The 23372-nt window shown below is 44.2% G+C and overlaps 1 protein-coding gene across 3 annotated transcripts in view; it reads right to left on the bottom strand.

Moving 5' to 3' along the window:
• Nucleotides 1–23372, bottom strand: part of ANO10 (anoctamin 10) — a 1555753-nt gene that overhangs the window by 1261229 nt on the left and 271152 nt on the right. For all 3 annotated transcript variants that reach the window (XM_069648836.1, XM_069648835.1, XM_069648837.1), the window contains exons 4-5: nt 19855–19989; nt 12239–12358 (exon numbers count right to left, since the gene is read on the bottom strand). In XM_069648836.1, the coding sequence (XP_069504937.1) occupies nt 12239–12358; nt 19855–19989 (255 nt within the window). The remainder of the gene's footprint in view (nt 1–12238; nt 12359–19854; nt 19990–23372) is intronic.

The following is a 23372-nucleotide window of genomic DNA, read 5'->3' as shown; positions in this document are numbered from 1 at the left end:
CTTTCCCATCCAGCAGGACGCTTTGCTAATTTAACCAATGATCGTGTAATCATATGGTGTGGGCCAAGGTGCGGGCGGCATCACTTGTTTGTGTAAATATTAATAATCATAGGTAGAAGAGAGGGCTTGCGCAGTAACTGCAGCATTACATGCATTAGACCCAAATCCACAAGGTTTCAGAAATCTCAGTCCTGCCCGAGCTCCCATGAGGACAGTTCGCACCCCTACTCAGTACACTGTTTATTCATTGTTCTTGAACGTTTTGCAAAGATGTGTCTTTCATCCAAGAGAAATGTGCCCTACAAGGCAGCAATCAGAGGCCGGCGCCTGGTGTTCATGTTATCTATCTTTGGTCAAAGTATGACCCGGCCCATTCCCGAGTTACCACGAGTTATAGCCCATATAACTGACTGAACATCTAAGATACCCAAATTCCATAAAACCAGGTGCCCTTTGACCAGCAACCCCATAGTAACAAGTCTTGAAAAGTTTAAAGAAGATGGAAAGGGTGTATCACTGAAGAGACAATCATGTGATATGTATTGCAAGGTGCTGGTAGGGGTAAATTATAGTTCAAAATGAGGGTGGAAACCTTGGAGCCAGATGGCGCGGAGGGAGTGAGTGAAATGTGTGGGTGAAGGTTAGAGTGCCTGAGAACCTCCTGTGTGTCCGTCTTAAGGCCTGCCAAGTGCAAAGCATGACTGATAAAGAAGTTGTATAGCAGGAGCATAATTCATTTGGTTTCTGACCTTCAACGTGAGAAGATGAGCCCGCCATCACCCACGTGATGGAAGACGGATGGACTGGGCTGGAACCAATAAACTGCCATTTCATATGTATAAAGGCAGTACCTGTATAGGGTCCATCCAATCTGCTGCGCAGGTGTTTACTGTATGTTGTTGCGTCACTATGACGCTGTGTACCTTTAAATGTTTCTGCTTATACCTCTTTTGGCAGAACGTTCTTAGCAGCAGAGTTCTTTGCTGTTGTTCTCATCTGCCCATGAGATTAAACTTGTTCTCCTTTCCTCCCTAGCGAGTTGTATTCTCTCTGGTGTGAGCATTCAGGGGCGTGCCTTCAATTGGTGACCACAACATGATCCCAGTGCCCCCCGTACCATGTGGTGGATTCCAGGCTGCTTCTCCAGAAGGAGCCATGCCCACCTACTGTGACCAGCACTGAAAAAACATGTGTTCTGAGTGGTTTAGCAGGAGCCATTTTAAGAAAAGTCCTTTCTGCTCTTTGCAGCATGGCGCGGATCCGAGGAGAGTGCAGGCCAGGGTTGGAAACTTGTGACGGAGGAGTTCGGTTGAGTACGCACATGTAGACTCTCATAAGCTACAAGTAGGGAACAGATGCATGTGGAAGCGTGAAAGGTGTGAGAACGTGGTGAGTGAGGTCACTGATGTGACGTGGATGAGGGTAGGATTATTGTCGATAACAATTGTATTAGTGATTCAGTGGTTCGGTAAAGTATTATAAGGTAAGGCAAAGGCAAGGCAGGGATCCCCTTCTCGGAAGGGGAGGGAAGATGTTACCACGAGGCAGAATAATATTTAAAGGAGGTGCATGGAAATAAAAAGTAGTGGTCTCATATACGTAATAGGCCTGGCAACAAGTAGTGGTTGTTAGTGTAGTACGCTGGTTTAGTTTATGGTTGCTGTGTTTTTTGGTGGAAAAGCAGGCCATAGAAGGGACGCTAATTGTGTGAGTCACGGTATGGTGCTGCCCGATTTCCTGGAGCATCGTGTGTGCGTATGGAAAGGTGAGAAAGAAGGGTGGGGTTTGTCTCTCTTACTTTTGTTGTTACAAGCAAGCCCCAGCATACACAGCACGTTAGAAGGGCTTTGCGGGGTTAATAAGAGATAGACATCACTAGCATGGGGGGGAGGATCACCAATAGAGCACACGTATAAGGTCCTGCCACTGTATCGTGACAGGGTGGAGAAATATCATAAGCAGCGGATCGTGGAGAAAGGAGGAAGGGTTAACATAACCCTTTCGGGAGCAGCAGTAGTAGGAGGTAGCCCCTTCTCATTCCCTGGAATGAGCACATATCCCGATTAGGACAGCCCACAGAGAGCACTCACGTGTTCAGTCCTGTCGATGACTATCCACAATGAAAAGGAACCGTTGGTGGGGGCGGAGATAGGAAATCAGCAATTCATATTCATGGTAGACTCTGGTGCAACTAAATCATGTATCATGGAAGGAAACTTTCCACTATTAGGAAAATATCTTGACCCGCAGGGATACTCTGGGGCTACTTCCAAGGCTCCATACACTGAGGAGGAGTTGGACATAAAGGTGGGAGGGAAGGTAGTACGGGCGCCAGTACTATATTCTGAGAGTTCCCCAGGCAATTCACTGGGTAGGGACCTGTTCAGTAAATTAAACATGACGATATCAACACAGATCATGGAATAGCCTGTTCCACGCCTGGGATGTTTGCTGTAAGAGCGATGCTGATAACCCACACAGTGACAAGGGAGGTGTAGTCCACAGGATTCCTGGAGACCCGGACATGTTTGTCTATGGTATCATGGTACTTGTGAAAGAGGCGCCCCAGATTGCCAACCAATGCTGGCAAGTGCCCACTGATTTTATTTTTCGCTCAGCTGTGTCGCCCGAGGTGGTGGCAGGAACAATACTAATGCTGGATCTGGAGGGGTTGTTGGTTTCGGACAGAAGGCTTGTTCTATTAGGAAAAGATAGAGACGGGTGTGGGTGTAGACCCAACTGTGCAGCTAAAGGAGGTAACGGATGATGAACTGTTTGAGAATAACGACAAAGAGGGGGAAATAATACTGGAGATGTGCGTCCCATGTGGCATAATGATACAGTATAGAAGAGTGCAGTATCCATTAATGGCAGCAGTAACTCCATCCCCATTTTTTTACAGCACGTGCCCTCGCAGTTGTGGACTACAAATCCACATGATGTAGGGTTATTGAAAGATGTAAAGCCTGTGTGTATAACCCTGAAGCCAGGTGCGGTGCTGCCCAGGGTATGACAATACCCACTGTCAAGAGAGGAGGAGGAGGGCATTACAAAAACAATACAGGCCCAATGGACCAGGGGATTATCGTGCTATCTACATCCAAGTGCAATAGGTCAATATATCAGGTTAAAAAATCAATGGGGGCAATTGGAGAATGATCCAGGACATGCACTCTCTAAATGATGTGGTACGGAAAGAGTTTCCAGTAGTCCCGAAACCTGCGACAATTTTATGTAGCATCCCCAAAGAAGCCACATATTTCAATGTAGTGGACTTGAAAAGGGCATTCTTCTCGATTCCACTCCATTTTGAGTCGTGGTACCTTACGGCATTTACGCACAGTCAGGTGAGGTTCGAACCACACTAGATTGCCTCAAGGGTACTGTGAGAGCCCGAGCAGATTTAACAGAGTACTGCATGCCGATCTTGGTAACATTCAGGTGCCTAGCACGATTATACAGTACGTGGACGATCTGCTGGTGTATAGTGACAGTGAACAGCTTTGCCGAAGGGACTCCATTGCACTCCAGCAATTGTTGGCCTGTAAGAGGTACAAGTCGATAAGGCTAAATTACAATATTGCCAGCAGGAAGTAATTTATTTGGGGCAGTACATATCGGCAAATGGGAAAAGGATTCTACCCGACAGGACAGCGTCAGTACGCGCCACCCAGAGACCAGCCTTAGTTAAAGGGATGCACAAGTTTCTGGGCTTGTGTAACTACTGCAGGGCCTGGATTCTGGATTATGCAGCATACACAAGGCCACTTTTACAGGCCCTGAGGGAAGCACAAAAAACAAAAGACCACAAGTAACAGTGGACGGCAGAAATGGTCAAAAAGTTTGACGACTTAAAAGAAGTCATTAGTTCAGGACCCGTACTGGCCATCCCGGATTACACACAGGAATTCTATTTGTTTTCACATTCGGATGGCCAGTTTATGACAGCAGTATAGACGCAAAAATGCATTATGGCCCCAAACCATTGGCCTATTGTAGTGGTACTCTGAACGCAGTGATGCAAGGCCAGTTCGCGTGCAAATAAGCATTAGCAGCTGTTGCCTTTGCTATAGAGAAAAGTTCTATGATCTTAATGGGGCGTTCAGTAACGCTGTACATGGAACATTCTTTGTTTTCTATTCTAGAAATGTCAAAGTCTACCCTGATTATGCAGAGGTCATCGGCATATGAGATTATCTCTAAACCCTATATACATGTGGTTAGGTGTAAAACGGTGAATCCTGCCACCTTTTTAACAGACATGCCTACTACAGAGGACCTGACCGCACATATGAGGGGGAGGAAAATAATACCGCCAAAGCAAGAGATTGTGCATTGACAGAGGGTGAGGTACTTTTTGTTGACGGATCGTCCACAATTGGTCAGGATGATGGACAGAGACGGACAGGGGCAGCAGTGGTACGACTTGAGGGAGGGGAGTACAAGACAGTGGTCATGAAAAGGTTGCGTACACACTATTCTGCACAAGCAGCAGAACTTGTGGTGCTTATTGAAGCACTGAGAGCGTCATAAGGGTGTCATGTCACAATATATTCTGGCTTAGCGTACGTTAAAACAACAGTACACGCTGGTCTCTCCCGTTGGAAGAGGAGGAGGTTTCAGAGGGTGGAAGGATTCCCAGTGCAGCATGCAGTGCTGTTAGAGATGCCGATAGAAGCGATATCACAGCCACCTGTTGTGGTGGTCGTCATGTGTGCTGCCCGTACTAACGGGACAGACAAAATCTGAAGTGGGAACGCAGCCGCCGATGCGGCAGCCAAAATGGCAGCATATCTGTCAAATTAAATATCCAAGGAGTACGTTATGACTGCCCCACCGACAGACAAGCATCCAGTGCCTTACACCGCATTGTCCATTTCCGAGATGATCGAACTACAAGGAAGGGCACCTGAGAGGGAGAAGGGGTTGTGGTTAGGGAAAGGGTGTAAGCAATCTCCAAAAGATCTGTTAAGGAGGCAAGAGAACTTGGGGAAGATAGTAATGCCCCAGGAACTGCAAGCACTGAAAAATTGCACTACCTGTCGCACAGTTTGAAACAACACATAGCTGCAGACATACAGGAGGATTGGTTGACACCAAACATACAAGCGAGCATTACAGATATGGTCATCCATTGTACCACATGTCAAAGTTTTAGTACAGGGATGACACTACGAACATTAAGGGGCACCTTTCCCCGCCCTACTGGGCCGTTGCATGAGTTACACATAGACTATGCCGATATGGGTGAGTGTTGTAATGGATCTAGGTACCTCATTGGAGTGGTCTGCCCTTTCTCAAGGTGGGTGGAAGCAGGGCAGTGTGCACATCCAAATGCCAAGTGTGCTGCAAGGTTTTTAGTGTGGGAGGTTTTTCTGCGCTGGTGTGTGTGCGAGGTTTTAAGATCAGACAATGGCACACATTTCTTTAATATAATATAATAGGAGGTAGTGTGAGAATCCTTCAACAGTTAATCCAACTTAGTAAGGAGACATAAATATCTCAGAAAATACTTATCCTTTTAGTTAATACTTCATCAAAAACTAAACAAAGTTTTAATTTGTTGTTACACAATGTATTAACATAACACACTTTAAAAAAAAAACACAAACCTAATTGTGGCAATGTATCCTCAATGTAGAAAGATGGTGTATAAATGATAAACACTTGTCGTTAATAACAACCTGCGAAGCTATGGCGATCTTGTTGTTGTTTTATGCCCTATAATTGGGTCTATAACTTCATTCTGGTGACATTTATTACCAGAAGGTAGAATTCGATATGTTTCTGTTCTCTCTAGTTATTTTCGGAAAAACATTAATCAGCAGGATTGTCACATTAGTTGCAATAGCGATAAAACAAATGCATATTAATCAATTTAAGAGCTTGGTGGCCATGCTAGGAAAAGGACAGTTCCAGCAACCAAAGATGATGAAAAGATCAATTTACGTGTCTAAAGATTTTTGAACATTGCTTGCTGAAATACCAGAAGAATCCAGACTTTTTAGTTCAGCAGAATAATGTTTTGCCTCTTTACTGTTGCCGGGAGTACAGACGGCAGCCAATGCCAAATGGCTGCAAATTGTGAGGTGGGAACTGGTCCAGCTCACGAACAACACAGAGAATAGTTTCAATCTGATGAAGGTTGAGCTGCAGGTTTTAAGATTTATGACCATGCAGAATCGCTCCGTGCTGGATATGTTAACAGCAATGGAGGGCGGGGTTTGCAAATCATTTTGGGTGATTCCTGCTGTACATTTGTACCTCCAGAAGACACCAAAATGCATCATTATCCCACATCATTGCAGTTGTCCAAGGCCTGGGTGTTCGTATGAAGAAGGAGGGAGGAATTCAGTTTAGTGATTGGCTGAATATGACATTTGACTGGGTCCCATCGTGGCTAGGAGCAGTCGTGAAGATGTTAATGTCCATTTTTGTGTTCATCCTGGTCAACCTCTGCATGTGTGAGCTAGTTATTCGAAGCTATGTCACTGTGGCACCTGATAGTACAAGAATGATGGTATCAATTGGGGGTTCAAAAGCACCTTGTGGAAAAAAAAACATGGAGGTACAAACCAATGTCCACAGGGTGGCCCGAAGTATGAAATGTGTCCCATCCCTTATGGAGATGAAGTTGATCCTCTATACCACACTGTCATTTCCCCACCCCCTGATCCAGAAAATTAAATAGGGTTTGTGGCGGTCCTGGCGGGAGAGAGGGGTTGCATTTACATGGGTTGTTCACCTCAAGAGTATGTGCGTAGGGGGGGAGAGTTTGCAATCAGTGTGCAGGGCGTGGATGCCACTAAAGAGGAATAACCCAGATGTGGAAACTGGGGAGTGGGAGCGCAGAGCTCTTTCAGAATTTGTTACTGTAGAAGTAACGAAATGGGGCAATGTTTGGAAGCGGGCAGCCCCGTACCCCCCCAGGCGCTTTAAAGTAAGGTGAGATGCATTTGAGGCAATGTGATGCGGCAGGAGAGAGGGGGGACATTGGAAGGGACGCTTTCCCATCGAGCAGAACCCTATGCTAATGTTACCAATGATAGTGTAATCATATGGTGTGGCCCAAGGTGTGGGCAACAATACTATTTTGCGTATATATTAATAATCCTAGGTAGAAGAGAAGGCGTGTGCAGTAAATGAAGCATTACATGCACTAGGCCCAAATCCATGAGTTTACAGAAATCTCCAGTGATGCCATGAGGACAGTTTGCACCCCCACCGGCCACACTGTTTATTCTTTGTCCTTGATCGTGTTGCAAAGATGTCTTTCACTCAAGAGGAATGTGCCCTACAAGGCTGTGATCAGAGGCCGGCGCATGGTGTGGAGGTTATTTCACTTTGGCCAAAGCATGGCCCGGCCAATTCCCGAGTGACCACGAGTTATAGCCCATATAAATGACAGAACCCTAAGATCTCGTTATTCCATGACACCAGATGCCCTTTGACCAACAACACCAAGGTAACAAGTATTGAAAAGTTTAAAGAAGATGCACAGGGTGTATCACTGAAGTGATAATCATTTCATTTAATTTGTACTGCAATGTGCTGGGAGGGGTAAATTATAGTTCAAAAGAAGGATGGAAACCTTGGAGCCGGATGGCGTGGAGGGAGTGAGTGAAATGTGTGGGTGAAGGTTAGAGTTCCCCAGAACCTCCTGGGTGTCCGTTTTAAGGCCTGCCAAGTGCAAAGCAGGAGTGGTAAATAAAATGTATAGTAGGAGTATAATTAATTTGTTTTCTGACCTTCAAGGTGAGATGATGAGCCCTGCAGCACCCACATGATGGAAGACGGATGGACTGGGCTGTGACCAATAAACTGCCCTCCCATATGAATGAAGGCAATACCTGTATAGGGTTTATCCAATAAGCCACGCAGGTGTTTACTGTATGTTGTTGTGTCACTTTGAAGCTGTGTACCTTTAAAAGTTTCTGCATGTGCCTCTTTTGGCAGAACGTTCTTAGCAGCAAAGTTCTTTGCTGTTGCTCTCATCTGCGCATGAGATTAAACTTGTTATCCTTACAAGATCGACTTGGGCCTTTCTTCCCTAGCGGGTTGTATTCTCTCTGGTGTGAGCGTTCAGAGGCCTGTCTTCACCTGCAACGCTTAAGTTCCTTTACGTTCTCCAAGTCCACTTGACTGAAGACCTCCCAGAATGCCCTAGCTTCTCTCTTCCAGGTTCGAACTTCCTGGGTTTCACCTGCTCGGTGAACATGACTCCGTGCTTCTGTGGCTCCTCGCAACCCAGCAAAATGCTTCTCGTAGTCCGCCTTCGACTCCTAGAGCCTTCTGATGCACGCAAGTCCTTTAATTTTTATGAATTGTAGCTGGGTGCTCCCTAGTCGAGGATCGCTGCCCTTCTTTTCTCTCTCAGGAGTATTCTTTCTTACTCCATAGTTCCCACTCTTCACAGTATTTCCTATTTGCCATAGAGGAGTGATCAGCATTACTCCTCCACTCTTATTCTTTTTCTTAGTGGGTTTGTATTGGAAGTGGTATCACAATAGTACACTGTGGTCTGTTCAGGTTGTGTCTTCCGTGGCAGTGATGGTCTGAGGGGTTCATGGAGGAGTGGGGCAGGGAGTTCCTTCATGGAATGTTAGTCCTTGGTTTGAGGGGTCAGAAATATGAGGCGGACAACTCTGAAGTTTTTGCAACAAATGCCATTTTATTAAATTAGAAGGTTGGATAAATGCCTCACTATCTCTACCCTAATGAGGATTTCCCTGCTTAAAATCAATTAAAGGAAACTCTCTAATAAAGATATCTGTCTTATATATACAATAAATAAATAAGGACACGCATTGCAGTTCATAACAATAATAAGTGAATTTGTATTGCAATAGCAATCTCTTCTCAGAACCGGGGTAAATTCCCCTTCCCCAGATTTTAAGCAGAATTCTGTTTCTTAGTTCAAGAAAACAAAATAAGGAAATCCAGGCTTGAAACAAAGTTCCAACATAGTTCTTTGTAACTTCAATTGATCAACAGCAAGTTCCAATACTCCAATGATACAACAAAGAAAATGGGAGGTTCTTCTCCTTCCTTGTATGATTGATCCTCCTTAGATAAAGGACAATTTTGCAGTTCATCAATAGCAACAATGTTTGGCCACAACTAAAAAGTTCTAAAGAAATAGAGCATCTTGGTAGCATCTTTACACAGCTATTCCCTCTGCAACATAAGCACATACATTGTCTCTGACCACTCTGTAGCACTTCTTCGACTTCCACCTGGTTTACTCCCATGCCAGGCCTACTACCTCCATTTACACCTGGTCTACTCCCATGCCAGGCCTACTCCTCCACAGGTTTGCTATCTGGGTATACTCACCCGCCTGAACAGCATTTCACAACAACAAGTGCTCTTGTGGTTAAGGTCAACTCACAAGAGATTCATAGTAGTCAACAGTTTGTAGCTTCAAAACCTTTAACTCTTTGGGGAAACCAAGATGCACATTAGTGCTCTTTAATACTTTTCTATAAATATTTATCCTCTCTTCTGAATATCCTTTTCCAGAGGGGCAGCATTTCTTTGACACTCTTGTTTCCCCACTCTTGTAACCAACTACTGACAAGCTTAGGGTCTTATTCTGCTGTTCCCTTGGCTTTGACAATGTGAGTTCATAGCAGCTTTTAACACATGTTGTATAAAATATGGACAATAGGTTTCACAACTGAGGGACCTTTCATTAGCCCCCTTCTGCTGTTGGAAATGGTTGCTGGATTCCATTTGACTCGGTGTTAGTCGCTTTTGGCTTAGGCAATACTTGCAGGTATTATTTCTGAACAATCCAATGGGTTTCTGGGCTTTCCATGGACAGTTAAAATTACAGTCATTTGGCTTTGTCATATAAGACTTGCGCTGTTCAATAGTTTGGTATTCACAATTGCTTGGAAAATGACTTTCACTCTTACGCGAGTGCTGCGTGTGCTGCTTTTCAATATTTCCAGAATTCAAAGTTACTTTCAGAGCCACTCTCACTCGAGTGCTGCTTTCATTCTGAATGCCTTCCTTGGATACGCGAGTGTGGAGAGCTCTGTGGTTACTACCAGTATGTGAACCCACCGGGTAAGAGCTGCGTCTCCGGTCCCCTCGCCGCTCACAGGGCTTCTGCTTCTGTGGCTCCTCGCAACCCAGCAAAATGCTTGTCGTAGTCCGCCTTCGACTCCTAGGGCCTTCTGATGCACGCCAGCCACCGGAGACGACCTCAAGGCTCTCAGGTGCACGCCAACCATCGGTGACAGCCTCTTGGGAACAAAAGCTTCCCTCGCTTCCCAAAATACCCTCTCAGTACTGGCAGCTGATTTCTGCTGCACCGTGGTCCCGGTGTCCTCTCTCTCCTCCAGCATTTGTCTGGTCTGCCTGCATAAACCACACTGCTTCTGCTGAATCTTCTCACTCTGCCTCTGCCTCTCACCAATGGCCTGCACCCGAGGGTGCCTTTTAAGCCTGTCAGTCTCCCTCAGGTGTGGATCATTTCCATTAATGATCTGAACATTCCTGCAACATTGTACCTTTTTGGCCCTCAAATTCGTCCCAGTACTTAGGGAATTATAGGACTTGAAGTCCGTAATGGCAAGGTTAGTTTGTCTAGTTTGAATTTTGCTTTTCAGCCCAAGTCTGCTCTTTATAATGTTCTTAAAAGGAATATTATAAGGATTAGTTATCGGACCTGATTGGAAAGGGGAGGGCAGTTCTTTTTGGTTGTTATTATTCCTAGATTTCTTTACACTATACCTTTGGGGGTTAGGGAAGCCTCCAGCTTTACAAGTCTATAGGATTTTGGACAGCTTTTTATTTCACCCAATGCCTAAGAGTTTGTGATTGTTTTCACCCCTATTCATATGTGTATCTTGTTGAACAAAAGTATGATTATTACAGCAAGCCATACATATGCATTGAGGAAACCTCCTCCCTAGAGGAAGACAAATACTGCGTCTCATCCTACAGAGTCCTCTCACTGCCCTGGGCCTTTTGTCTGACCGCCCAGGTGATCCTCCAGCAGAACAACACCCCCAACATCAGGATCAGGAAGTGTCTGTCTTTCCCTGGCTAGATGGGAGGAAACGTTAGGCAGGGGTTTAGTGAGGAGTCTGTAGGATTCATCGTATAGTCCCCAAGAGGGGAGTCTCTCCCTGTGAGGTTCCGCTGACCGCCACGCCTGGGGGGAATGTTGCATAGCGCGCTCCTCTCCCTAGCCTAACCAGGAAGGCTCCTCTCTGGGGAGAAGTGATGAGATCCTGTGAATCGTCGTAGGAGTCATAGTCCAAAACATCTCGAGAGCCGCAGCTTGCAAACCTCTGCCATAAAAAAACAAATTCTTCATGGTTATATACAAAACCCTTCCAGGCATCCCGACATCAAGGAGTTTCACCCCACATTCAACGCGTAGAAAAATTCAACGCTTTTTCATTTATTCCAGTTATAACACTCTGAAAAGGATTTTTTCTGCAAAGTAGACGCATCTTTGAAAGATACTCAACAATCCCAGGAGGTTGGAACTCATCAGTGTGATGCAGGCGGCAAGGAATTGGAAGTGCCAAGGTTATAATGATGGATAATGCTGAACAACCTTAATTTCTTGAGAGCCCAAGCCACACCAGGTTTCCAGGATAATCACTCATTGGGCATGTAAATAGCTCTACCCTAGATTCACTGCATTTAAACTTATCAGGCTATCATCAGAACATTTATTGGTTTTGACTTAAGGATACAACTTAGAGAGCCAAACCTATGATCCACACCACATCCACCTGCACCCCCCTTAAAGGGACACAACACTCAGACATGTTTTGCTTAGTTTCATTGACCATGACCAATGGTTCAGAATAAGGGTCTGACCGAGTGGCAGTGTCACCTTTAAAGGGGATTCTGCTAGGCAAAACTAGACACTTCTTGAAGGTACTAAACAATCACAGGGAAAATGTACATACACATTGATTATACAGGTGTTGTCATTTTGTTGTTAAATGACAGGTTCGTGAGGAGCTGCACTGTGTGTTCATTTTACCAGCGAATGTATTTTTTCTACTGCTGTTTACTAAAAATAGAAATCTAAACTAAAGCCTTACGAGTGCAATCCTATTTTCCTAAAGCAGTCGTGTGATTTGTTTAAACGTTTTGGTTTTAGATACCCTCTTCTTATGATTTTACATAAGAACAGGTCAGTAAAACAGCCAGTGTTGATGTTAATAAAGAACAGGAAACGGAAAGAGGAAATGCTAAAAAATACCTAGAGGTTGATAGCCGATCCGGACCTTGGCGTACCAGTTACTACTGAGGCGTTTTAACTCTTCTATGTCATGAAGCGGAAAAAACTGGATCACGATCTTGCTAGTCTGCAGTCTTCGCACTAAAAGGAAATATAAGAGAAAACACCTAAGAAAAAGTATTTTGTCACGTTTTAAGAATTTGAACCAGAAGATAGAATTGCCCGTACAATCCTTGGACAAATATACAGTTTCACTGTATGTGTTTATAGAAAAATTGGAGGAAGTCAAGCTCCAGTACTATTGTATGTGCAGGGCCTTTAAGAGGTGCTAGTTTATTTTCCCCCTCAATCATCCCTACTCCAAAATATTTGGAACATTTCAGGGTGTGGGCATATTCTTTTCCAAATGTTCTGCGTGGTTCAGGATGCTATTTTGCTGACCAAGTCCACAATCAAGTTGAAATAGCAAAGAGATTTAGAAATTATGTTTAGAGATTATCAATTTGTATTTGTATTTTATTTATTTGTATAGCGCACCAGGCCCAGGGGCAACCGGGCGCATCACTTAGTTACAACATAAGAAAAACAGACAGAACCATAATTACAAAGTTTACAAGTATAATACAGAATTTACATATAGTAATAGCAATGAGAGGACAAGCAGATTATGTATACATGTACAAATTAAGCAGAGAACCCAGAGCTAAATGTCCTGGGCGGCCAGCCAGGTTTTCGTAAGGTGTTTGAATCTCGGAATGAGGGTTCTGCTCTAAGCTCATTGGGAAGCGTGTTCCAGAGTTTGGCTGCCAAGCTAGGGAAGCTAATTCCACCTGATCTTTGGAGATTGAAACGTGGAACCTCAAGGCAGTTTAAATGAGCCATTCTGCGGGGTCTAATGGAGTTGTGGAGGGCAAATCGGTTGGCCAGGTAGCAGGGAGCTTGGTTATGAAGGCATTTGTGGGTAAGAGCCAGGGTTTTCAGGGAGATACGGTGTGGGACTGAGAGCCAGCGAATATTGCGTCTGGTGTCGGATATCTGTTGGCGCCTGGGAATGTTGAGGGCAGCTCTAATCGCATTGTTTTGGACAATTTGCAACTTGTTTAGGTTGCAGCAATTGGTGCCTAGGTACAGTGCATTGCAGTAATCAATCTTGGATAATACAAGAGTTCTAGCCAGGGTGACACAATTGGTTGCAGAGAGGAAAGGGCGACAGGCTGTAATAAGCTTGCAGGTATATGCCGCCGCGGAAGAGACTGAGTTGGTTTGTCTGGTCAGGGATAGGGTCGAGTCAATGTAGATCCCTAGGGTTTTTGTGTCCTTGGCGATTGGGATAATATTCCCATCGATGATGAAGGACTTGAACGCAGGGTCGAGTTTGGTAAGTTTTTCTGGCGAACCAAGAATAAGGAGCTCAGTCTTTTCATCATTAAGACTGAGTCCGTGTTGAGCCATCCACGCCTGGATGACCTGGTAGATGACATTGACAGCGAGGGAGTCAGCCGTGTAGTCACCTGAGATAGGGATTAGTATCTGGGTGTCGTCGGCGTATTTGGTGTAAGTGACACCCAGATAGTCCAAGATATCGAAGAGAGGTTTGTTCAACACGTTATACAACGTGGGTGAAACACAAGATCCTTGTGGCACTCCACAGGAGACAGGTGCAGGTGGGGCGGCTGCTAGTGGAGACAGCATGCGCATAGATCTATTGTCTAAAAAGGAGCTAATCCAGGTTGTAGCTTTATCGGAGAAGTGTGCAGCTGATTTAAGGAGGTGGCAGAGGATTTCATGATTGACGAGATCGAAGGCCACCGAAAGGTCCAAGAGGAGTAAGAGAGCAAGTTTGCCTTTGTCTTTTAGATCTTCAATCTGTGTTTTTAAATCTAAAAGGGCAGTTTCAGTGCCGTGACGTGGCCGGAACCCAGATTGCCTAAATTCCAAGAGTTTGTTAGATTCAAGGTAATCTTGAATTTGTAGATATGCTGCACGGTCGAGGATTTTTAGTAAAAACGGGACTGTGGTGATTGGCCTGTAGTTTGTGGGTATACTAGCGTCCAGGGTATGTTTTTTCAATAGGGGGATGACCAACGCGTCCGTTAGATTGTCAAGTACAATCCAAGAGCTAAAGGAAGAGTTGATGAGCGTAGTAATGAATGGCGCTAGGTCATGAGCTGCTTCCTTGATTATAGGTGCTGGGCAGAGGTCGCCTTGGCAATTGGTCGGTTTAAGGCTGGTGATGATCTTTTCCACTTCGGAAATGGAGAGTGGAGAGAAGCTAAAAGGAGTCAGAGAGTTTGGGATGGGGTCGTTTAGGGTGGGGATAGGGTTGGGTTGTGGGTTGGATTGTAGGCTTGATTGTTTGTTATTGATTTTAATTTGGAGGGTGGCAATCCTGCCGAGGAGAGCCTCTTGGATTTTGGTACACCAAGTGCTATCTTTGATGCAAGTGTCTGGTGCAGTGACAGGGGTTTCAAGTTCTTTTAGGATTCTAAACAATTCTTTGGTGTTGGATTTGGCTTGTTAGATACGTTTATAGAAAGTGTCTTTTTTTAGCCTGGAATATGGCTTCCTTGTAGTTAAGGGTGGCCAAGAGGAGGCACGATTTGTTGGCTGCGGACTGGTTGCTTTTCTAATGTGATTCTGCAATTCGTTTTTCTTTGCGCAGGGCCCTGAGCTGGGGTGTGAACTAAGAGTTCAGGTGGGCTCGAGGTTTGGGTTTTCTCAATTTGGATGGGGCGATGATATCTAAGGCTTTTTGCATAGCGAGGTTAAAGGTGTCAACCATAGCCGTGGGGTCGGAGCATGAGCGAACCTGGTCCTTGAGAGCCGGGAGGAGGAGGGGGAGGGGGAGGAGTCTGTTGCAAGTGATGTCACGTTTATTGCGGGTGGCAGTAGCCGGTGCAATGGTAGGGGAGAGGCTGGCAGGTATGGACTGAATGTTAAATGTAATTAAGTTGTGGTCGGTCCATGCATACTGTTGGTTAGAGATGATATGGATAGGACAATTATGGGAGGCTAGCCAGTCGAGGGTTCTGCCCTTAACGTGGGTAGGTTGGTTGATAAGCTGTATGAATCCTGCATTCATAAGCATATTATAAATAGTCATGGCAGCAGTGTCATTGGGATCAGTGAGGCCCAGGTTAAAGTCCCCTAATATCGAGGCTTGGGATTTGGTTGTGGTGTTATGAGTGATGATGTTGGAGAGGTCCTTAGGGAAGGTGGATAGCGGCCCAGGTGGCCGGTAAAGTAGATGGAAGGTGATAGAGTGGTTAGGAGTGACGGCTAGTTTGGCTGTCAGTGCTTCCATAGAGGAAAAGTGATGCACAGAGAGGTGGAAGTTTAGAGCATTCTTATGGATGATGGCAATGCCACCACCTTTGGACTGGTTAGAGTTATGATCGTGTCTGATAATGTTGTAACCTGGAGGGATGGCAAGGGAGAGTAGTGGGCCAGAGGCTACGTGAAGCCAAGTTTCAGTGATAGCCATAATGTCGAGGTTGAGGGTAAGAATAAGGTCAGCCCCTTCTAGAGCATGAGCCGTGAGTGATCTGACATTGATTAATGCACCCTTAATATTGCTAGTGTTAGGGAGGTTGGGGTGAGGTGGTGATGGGTTTTTCAAGTGTGTGGATGCAGTGGAGGTCAGAGGCTGTTGGTTAAGATGCACAGAGTGATGGGAGGTGTGCGTGAGTCGCGAGCTATGCTTATATTCTAAAAAGGTCTCACACAACTCTCACCACAGGTGGATCCAGGTTAAGCCAAGGGCTTATTTTACACCTACCCACTTGGCAGCCTTCAGAGTGGGACACAATAAAGCATTCCTGCAGTCTGGCTGTCCTCAGGTCGCTCTCGTCCACATGATCTGGGAGTGCCCTGTGGACCACCCATTCTGGTCAGGGGTAATCTGTAAACTGAATGATACCGCAGGTCTCAAACACCCACTTACCCCCCTCTGGCTTCTTTGCTTGTTAGAGTTTCAAAATAGCTGAAATATTTGCTAGTATTTGTAGCCTTTCTACTGGTGAAACTATTTATGTTGCTCCTCTGTAAAGTGGTGATATCATCTCAGGCCCTAGCTGTCAATATGACCTTACAGGATGTAATAACTGTGGGGAGGCCTGCCGAGCCTTGGTAAGGGGTAACATTAACTGAGAGGTACCTGGACCTTCTTTCATGTGCATCGCTTTAGCACAGTCACTTGCCAAGAATATGGCAATCAGTCACTTTGTGCTGAGTGTGTTGACCACTATTTTAAGAGATCTACATTTTTCTCTCCCATTGTCATGTACTGATGTGCACTTTCTGTGACGTGCAAGAAGCAGGATTCGGACCACTGAATATGATTCAAACATAAATGAAAACCTGCCTAATCTGGCCCTACTGCTGCTGTGAGGTTCCCTATCTAAAATTGAACACTAAGGTGCTCTTCAAGTTGTTCTGGCAACATAAAAAGTTCGTCCTTAGTTCAAAACCTAATCTAAATAACTATCCCTACCACTAGATATAAATTACAATACAAAAGGTAAATGCCTGTTAGACTTAGGATCTTGTAGCTGACCCCATCCTCTTGTAACATTTCTTGAAAAGAAATGTTCATCACAGTTCTCTGGTTTGGTCTCGGCCAATAGGTCCTTGTACAAACAGTTGATCAGTCTGATTAGAACACAAACCTCTTCTTAAGCTTTTCTAGACGAACTGCTGTCCTTTTCAGTCCTCCAAAACTTGTGACTTTCACTGAAGAAGAACACAGGCATAGGCTCTTTCTCAATAATCAGCATATATCTTGACAGTTCCCTTTTCAGAACAATGCCGTCTCTTCTTAGGCTTTTGTAATATACTCAGCTTTCTACTGTGGACTTTTAGGTCTGCGTTGTTATCCTGTACTACCAGATGTGTATTTGGATAGTTTTGGCCTTTACCAGGACTCGCCTCGCGCTCACACTGGATTTTCTTGACGTTTCTAGGCACATCCTCAGGGACTTGGCAACCAGTACAGTCATACACTTTGCCTCCCTTGCATATCGTCGGATTTACTATTTCTTCGTGTTTGTTGCAGTGCTCGACCGTCCATCCACCTCCTTTCTCATACCACATGCCTGTTTCTCTGCAGAGCTCTCTCCAGGGAGGGTGGGTGTCTCCGGTGGTGGTTGGCGCCTTCGAGCCAGAGCACTTATTGGTGCCTTTGGCCTTCTACAGCATCAGCCTTCTTGTGACCTCGCTGGTGCTTTCTCTTTATCTTTCGGATGGCGGCCTTCTTGTGGGCTCACCAGTGTAGGGTTTCCTCTGGCCGTAACCTTCTTGTGTGCTTACCATTATGTTTTTTCTCAGGTTTCCGCTGGTGGCAACTTTTTCGAGGGGTTGCCAGTATCTCTTGCTCGGGTTTCCTCTGATGACAACCTTTTTGCGCCATTGCCGGTATCTCTTTGCTGCATTTTCCTCTGGCCGCAACCTTATCATGAACTTACCTCTTTTTCAGGTTTACGCTGGCAGCAACCTTTTCATGGGCTTGCCAGTATCTATTGCTCTACGTCTGTCGACGTTGCGTTGCTGAGCTCTGCAGCGTTCCTTGGGCTGCTTGTCCACCACGTATGTGCTTTGGTCCCGCCTCCAAGTAGCGCTGATTCCGAGCTGTAGCAGTGTAGTCCACTCTGTGCATCTCCACCCCAGCTAATTCACTCTACGTCAGCTGGTCTTTTCTCCATCCAGGTGAGAATGGAATGGTCTTTATAGGGGTTCTTTAACGAGAGCCAAAGTTCTGTTGGTTACAAGACTTCACACTTGAGGGGCATGGAGTGGGGGGCAACATTTCTATCCGGTAAAATAATGTTTTCATCAAATGAACACCTTCCTTTCCTCCCATATAAGCAGAGATGACTGGGTTTAATGGAGATGTTAATAAACATTGAGAGTTCTTGTTCCTTAAGGGGGAGTCACTCCCAGGGATATCCCGCTTGCCCATACCCCAAGGGGGGGGGAGTCTTGAATAGTGGGCCAACCTCCCTAGTCTCAATGGGGTGGCTCCCCTTGGGGAAAAAGGATAAATACCCTGAATGTATCTTAAGTGAAATAAGATTTCTGTAACTTTGCACAAATTATCTGTGACACCTTGATACACTATGACCTAAACACAGGTTTGTGATGCTGTAATCAACAAAAAGATTTTTTTTTTTGTATAGGAGTCAGTTGGCTAGCTGGGTGCTGCATGACAGATCTCCTAGTTGGCTCATGCGCCCTCAAATTGGAACCAATCAATTCACCAGCTAATGTCATCTTTAAGTGGTGTCACAGATAGCACAAAAAATCACTCACAGTCTCAGAGGTGGTTCAAGGGTTTTTGTTGATGTTCTTGTGGGCCCTATGGCCTCCTTCTTTCTCTTGTCTTGAGTTGTACTCTTTCTCCGATCTTGAGCCGCACCTACACCCTAACCCAGGCACCCTTGACCCCAGGTTAGTAGCTACAGAAGATCCCCTACTGTCTACTTCTAACTTCTACTGGTGGTGAGAACCTAAAGGCTGAAAACCTTATATTGCTAAACCGCTTCAGGGACTTCCTAACTTTCCTCATACTATTCAGTGGTTAGTGTTCTACGGGGTTTAATGGAATTTTCCCATACAAATGCTCTATTAGCTTCTGGCTCCCCCTCTAACACGCTTACTCTCACCTCTCCCTTTCCTACTCTATCCTCTTGTCCACTTGCCCTCAGTCTTCCCACCAATCTCCTGTTCCTGTGTGCTGCAAGCTGAACTCGAATGTTTGGGAGGAGCTCACTACCTCTTGAACTATCAAGCTGTTTAAGCAGTAGAGACTGGACTTATTGTTTCCAATAGAGTTAAACAGAGGGCATGTATTGCAATTACAGAGTGCTGGTGATTGCTGGGGATCACTTTATACATGATCTGGCTCGAGTTGGACCAAAGTTAGATTAATTGTGGGGCTGTGATGGTCAGATAAGAAACATTTGATACAGGGGAGAAGTATGAGTGAGTGTTTCCTGCAGAACCTCAATCATACTATCTTACTTTTCAGTAAAGTGGTTAGACACAAGAAACACTGTCCGGATCCTCATGCTAACACAGCCTCCACACTAGCTAGAAACATGTGTGGACCTGATCTTCAAACTTTTTACATGGACTTCCTACTTTTTGCTTCTGCTAATTTCCTTTATGCCCACCTCCCACCATTTCACAATGCCCACTTTGCCCATTATACTCCTGTCCATTTTCATAGCACCTATGAGGGTTCTAGAATGGGCCACCCATGTCTGTTGTTTGCACCAAACCTTTGCAGTGCAGTTTGTCTCGAATCTGTGCACCATCACAGCAGCTTGAATTTCTTCCAAGAAAACAAGAGTTCCTGGATAGTAGATGCACCATCCCATCCTTTACTCCAAGAGAAACCTTCTAAGGCCATGCCATCCTCTCGCGCACTTAAAGCAATTTAAAAGCAAATACCAAAATTAAAACGGTGTGATTTTTGGCAGGAAAAACGTGTTTCATTGTGGGCTGTAAGAAATTGGCCAACTCTCGCAGCAACTTTTTGCTGAGACACTAAATAAACATTTAATTTTTCTGAGGACTACTTGTACCAAAATAGATAACTGCTTTATGAAGGATGCGAAGACCAACATACACACACTTACTTATCGATTTCCCTGGATAAAGCTTGGCTTGCGGGTGGCCAGGTACAGTTTGTTCATCTTTTGCACGAAGATTTTCTAGTTCACGTTTAATGATGTACTGGCATTCTGTCATTGTTAGAAAGTCATCATTGTCCTCTGCAGGAAGATAAAAAAGAGAAATAAGCCACTTGAAAACAAAATTAAAAACAACTACTAGGGTGGAAGTAAAGTAGTCACTACTCACTTGCATGCACAACTATATCACCTGCAATTTTAAAAATGGGCGACAAGATAAAAGTACACAATTTTCAAATGATCTTACGTAGAACTTGTAAACTCAAATGCTAGCTGGAAAGAACGAGTGGTAAAAACATGGTTAATGGCTTTACTGATTCTACGGGCCAGGCCGGGAGGACAGTTCAGGGGAAACACGCTTGTCTTAGAAGCACGACAACGCAGAGCAACACAGGTTCGAATCCTAGTCCCGTACTTAGAGAATGGTCTCCGGTATTAAGAATGATATAAAAGATTAATTAATTAAAAGGCAATTCATCATCAGCCAGCAATCATTAACAATCAAATAAGAAGAGTCCATCACATGCTTTAGGACTCCATTTTACACAGGCCTTTATGTTCACAAGAGATATTTTTTCAATCCCTTTTAGTATAAAAGAGGCATCGGTTGGCATGTATCTGGTATCATATGCTTCTTAAATAAGCAGCTGGCTTTGTCCCACTAGGCAACTACGCAATCTACTCCACATGCCAACAATTTTGACATTGTAGTACATGCAAAGAAAAAAATGTATCGAAAGAATTGTAAATATATTAAGAAATGGAAGCACTGCATTCCGGGAGACACTATATATAAAAATTGGCATACAAACCATAAATTTTTTAAGAAAAATGCCGTCTTGAAAGGACTTTTCCAACTGTTGCGTAGTACTGATTATAGAAACATTGGGGTCCCTGTTTTGTGCTTTTGTCAATGGCACTAGTGGAAACGAAAAGAATACTATTAGTGTGGCGGGCTGGACGGATGCTATCTCAAATTGTATAATAAACCAGTGCTTGGCCAGCCTTTAATACCTTTTGTCCATAGCAATGAATTTGCTCAAGGATTTGAGAAAAATAACATAAGACTTATTATTAAATCCCTCAATGGCTCTAGCCCCCCAGTCCAGACATGTTGACAAATGTAATTTTTAAAACAGATCCGGAATTCTGGGCAATGGTCTTCCCAACAAATACCCAGCACTGGCCTACTTCCGTCCAGCTGGTATAAATCTATTCTCATCCCTGTGTTTAAAAAGGGCGATCAAAATAACAGACAATTATAGGCTATTGGCCATGCTAGACATTAGCTCTAAAGTTTTCGCCAGCATATTGCAGGGAAAAGTATCTAAATGGGCTCTGTGTAGGAACTTACTGTCCCCATTCCAAAAGGGATTTCGTAAATCACATGGCACGCTGCACAAGCTTTGTACCCTACAAATGACCATCAGCCACTGCCAGGATGAAAACTATGGGAACATCTACATGTGTTTTGTAGACTTTTCGAAAGCTTTTGATTCAGTTTCCCGTAACCTTCTTTTGGCTAAATTGACTAGTTGGGATATTGATTGCTCCCTTTTTTTATTACATTGTTGCCCTATACATGGTCTCACTTCGGGCCAACCAACAGGGTGAAGTTACCAAGGACATACCAAAGAATACAGGTTTGAAATAGGGTTGTGGTTTGGCCCCATTTCTATATAATCTGTATGTGGCAAAGATGGGTGCTTGTAATAAAGCAGTCCATAACCTACCTCCACGTAATGGTATAGTACCAGTATCTTGGATTGGCTATGCTGATGACATGGTTATTTTGGACCGTACTCCTAGCGCTCTACAGAGATAATTAGATGCCCTGGCTGTTTATGCTCAGGCAAACAACCTTCATGTCAACAGCGCCACAAAGATTCCGGTATTTGGGAAAAAAGGACACTGAAGTACAAGTTTAAGTGGCATTATGAAGGGGACCTGTTGGAAGTAGTGGACAGCTATATATATATCTTGGTGCACCTCTTTATAACTCTCCATCATCACAAAAGTATGGGGACTACATACATATGAAAACAATGACGAAATGGCTTATGATCAGGAGATTTATACATAAAGTAGGTATGGAGGGAATGGTCGAAATATACTGTAAAAGTATCATTCCCATGATTCTGTATGGCTCTCCCATTTTCCCCAAATCCATAATTAAATGGATGGACAGCTTGGAATACAAGCTGTTGCATTCAATCTTAGGAATGCCCTCCTCTGTCCCTGTCTAGGCCCTTTGTTGCGAACTTGGGGTACAATCTATCCGCTCACTTTGGTCAAATCAGCGATGCAAACTATTTCTTGAGATATACTGCTCACCTGCAGAGGCTGAGAATGTGCATAGTTACATCATGAGACTATATAGGGAGAACACCTCTACCCTATTCCTTGACCAGATCAAAGTGATTGCTTTTGAACACTTATCCAGTCTTGACATTGGCATCCGCGATGTATTGGAATTGCCCCATTCTTCCATAGTTCTAAAAAGGAAGAATATTCACCTTGATTTTGTGGTTAAAATCCAATATTTAAGTAAGAAGTCTATGCATCAGGTATATTCTACTCAGGGATTCTGTTGAGGATTGCCCGGACTTATTTAACTAAAATATTGTCTACCAATTTGTTAATGTTAAAGGACATTTGTACCGCGCACTATCACCACCGGAGTGGTCCCTATACAGCGATATATACGGTACATACAGTTTAATATACTCCTGACACAAGTACATACGGGGAGATGGAGCAAATTGGCTCGATATTACAGAAATTACTTTGTAATGACCATATAGAGACTGCACATCATTTGCTAACACAATGTCAGGCCCTTGGATTATATTACTATGCTAGCTACAAGAATTTTGTACATAACATTGCTGCAATTGCGGGAGACCATTTTTGGAATACCTTATAAGGCACTGAGGGTATTGTTATGACAGCAGCAGATTCTTATGCCTGGACTGTGGCCTTACAGCAAATATCTAATTTAAATGTATTGAATAGATAGATTATGTACTTGTCCTATTGTGTACAGCAGCGATTTGAACTGTTGATAATCGTGTAAGGTTTCCTGTTTTAACCATTTTAATCCTACACATGTTTTATATATTAAAATTGGCTAAAGGTTTGTATTGTAACCATATGCTTAAAATTTTGTTTTAAAAAGAGGCATAAAAGGATTGTCAAAGCGTTACACTTCTTTTTGTTCTACTGTGGATTTTGTAGTTTTTGTAGGCGGACTGGGGCATGGACCAAAGTGCATGTGCCCACCTGCCCCATCTTCAGCCCGGCAAAAAGTAATGCATTCATGTCAAATGCTAAAAACGTACTGGTGGATACCAGGTTAAATGTCTCCCGCCATGTGTACATGGCTGGAGGTATTTACACTTGTTCACAGTATGGATTGCAAATAGACCGGAGTCCGCCCAGATTGTGTCGATTCGTACACCATG

The sequence above is a fragment of the Ambystoma mexicanum genome, chromosome 2q, assembly GCF_040938575.1.
Source record: "Ambystoma mexicanum isolate Mex_15411 chromosome 2q, UKY_AmexF1_1, whole genome shotgun sequence".
In the NCBI taxonomy this organism is placed as follows: domain Eukaryota; kingdom Metazoa; phylum Chordata; class Amphibia; order Caudata; family Ambystomatidae; genus Ambystoma; species Ambystoma mexicanum.
The sequence above is the reverse complement of the archived record's forward strand: the minus strand, read 5'-3'. Positions and strand labels throughout refer to the sequence as shown.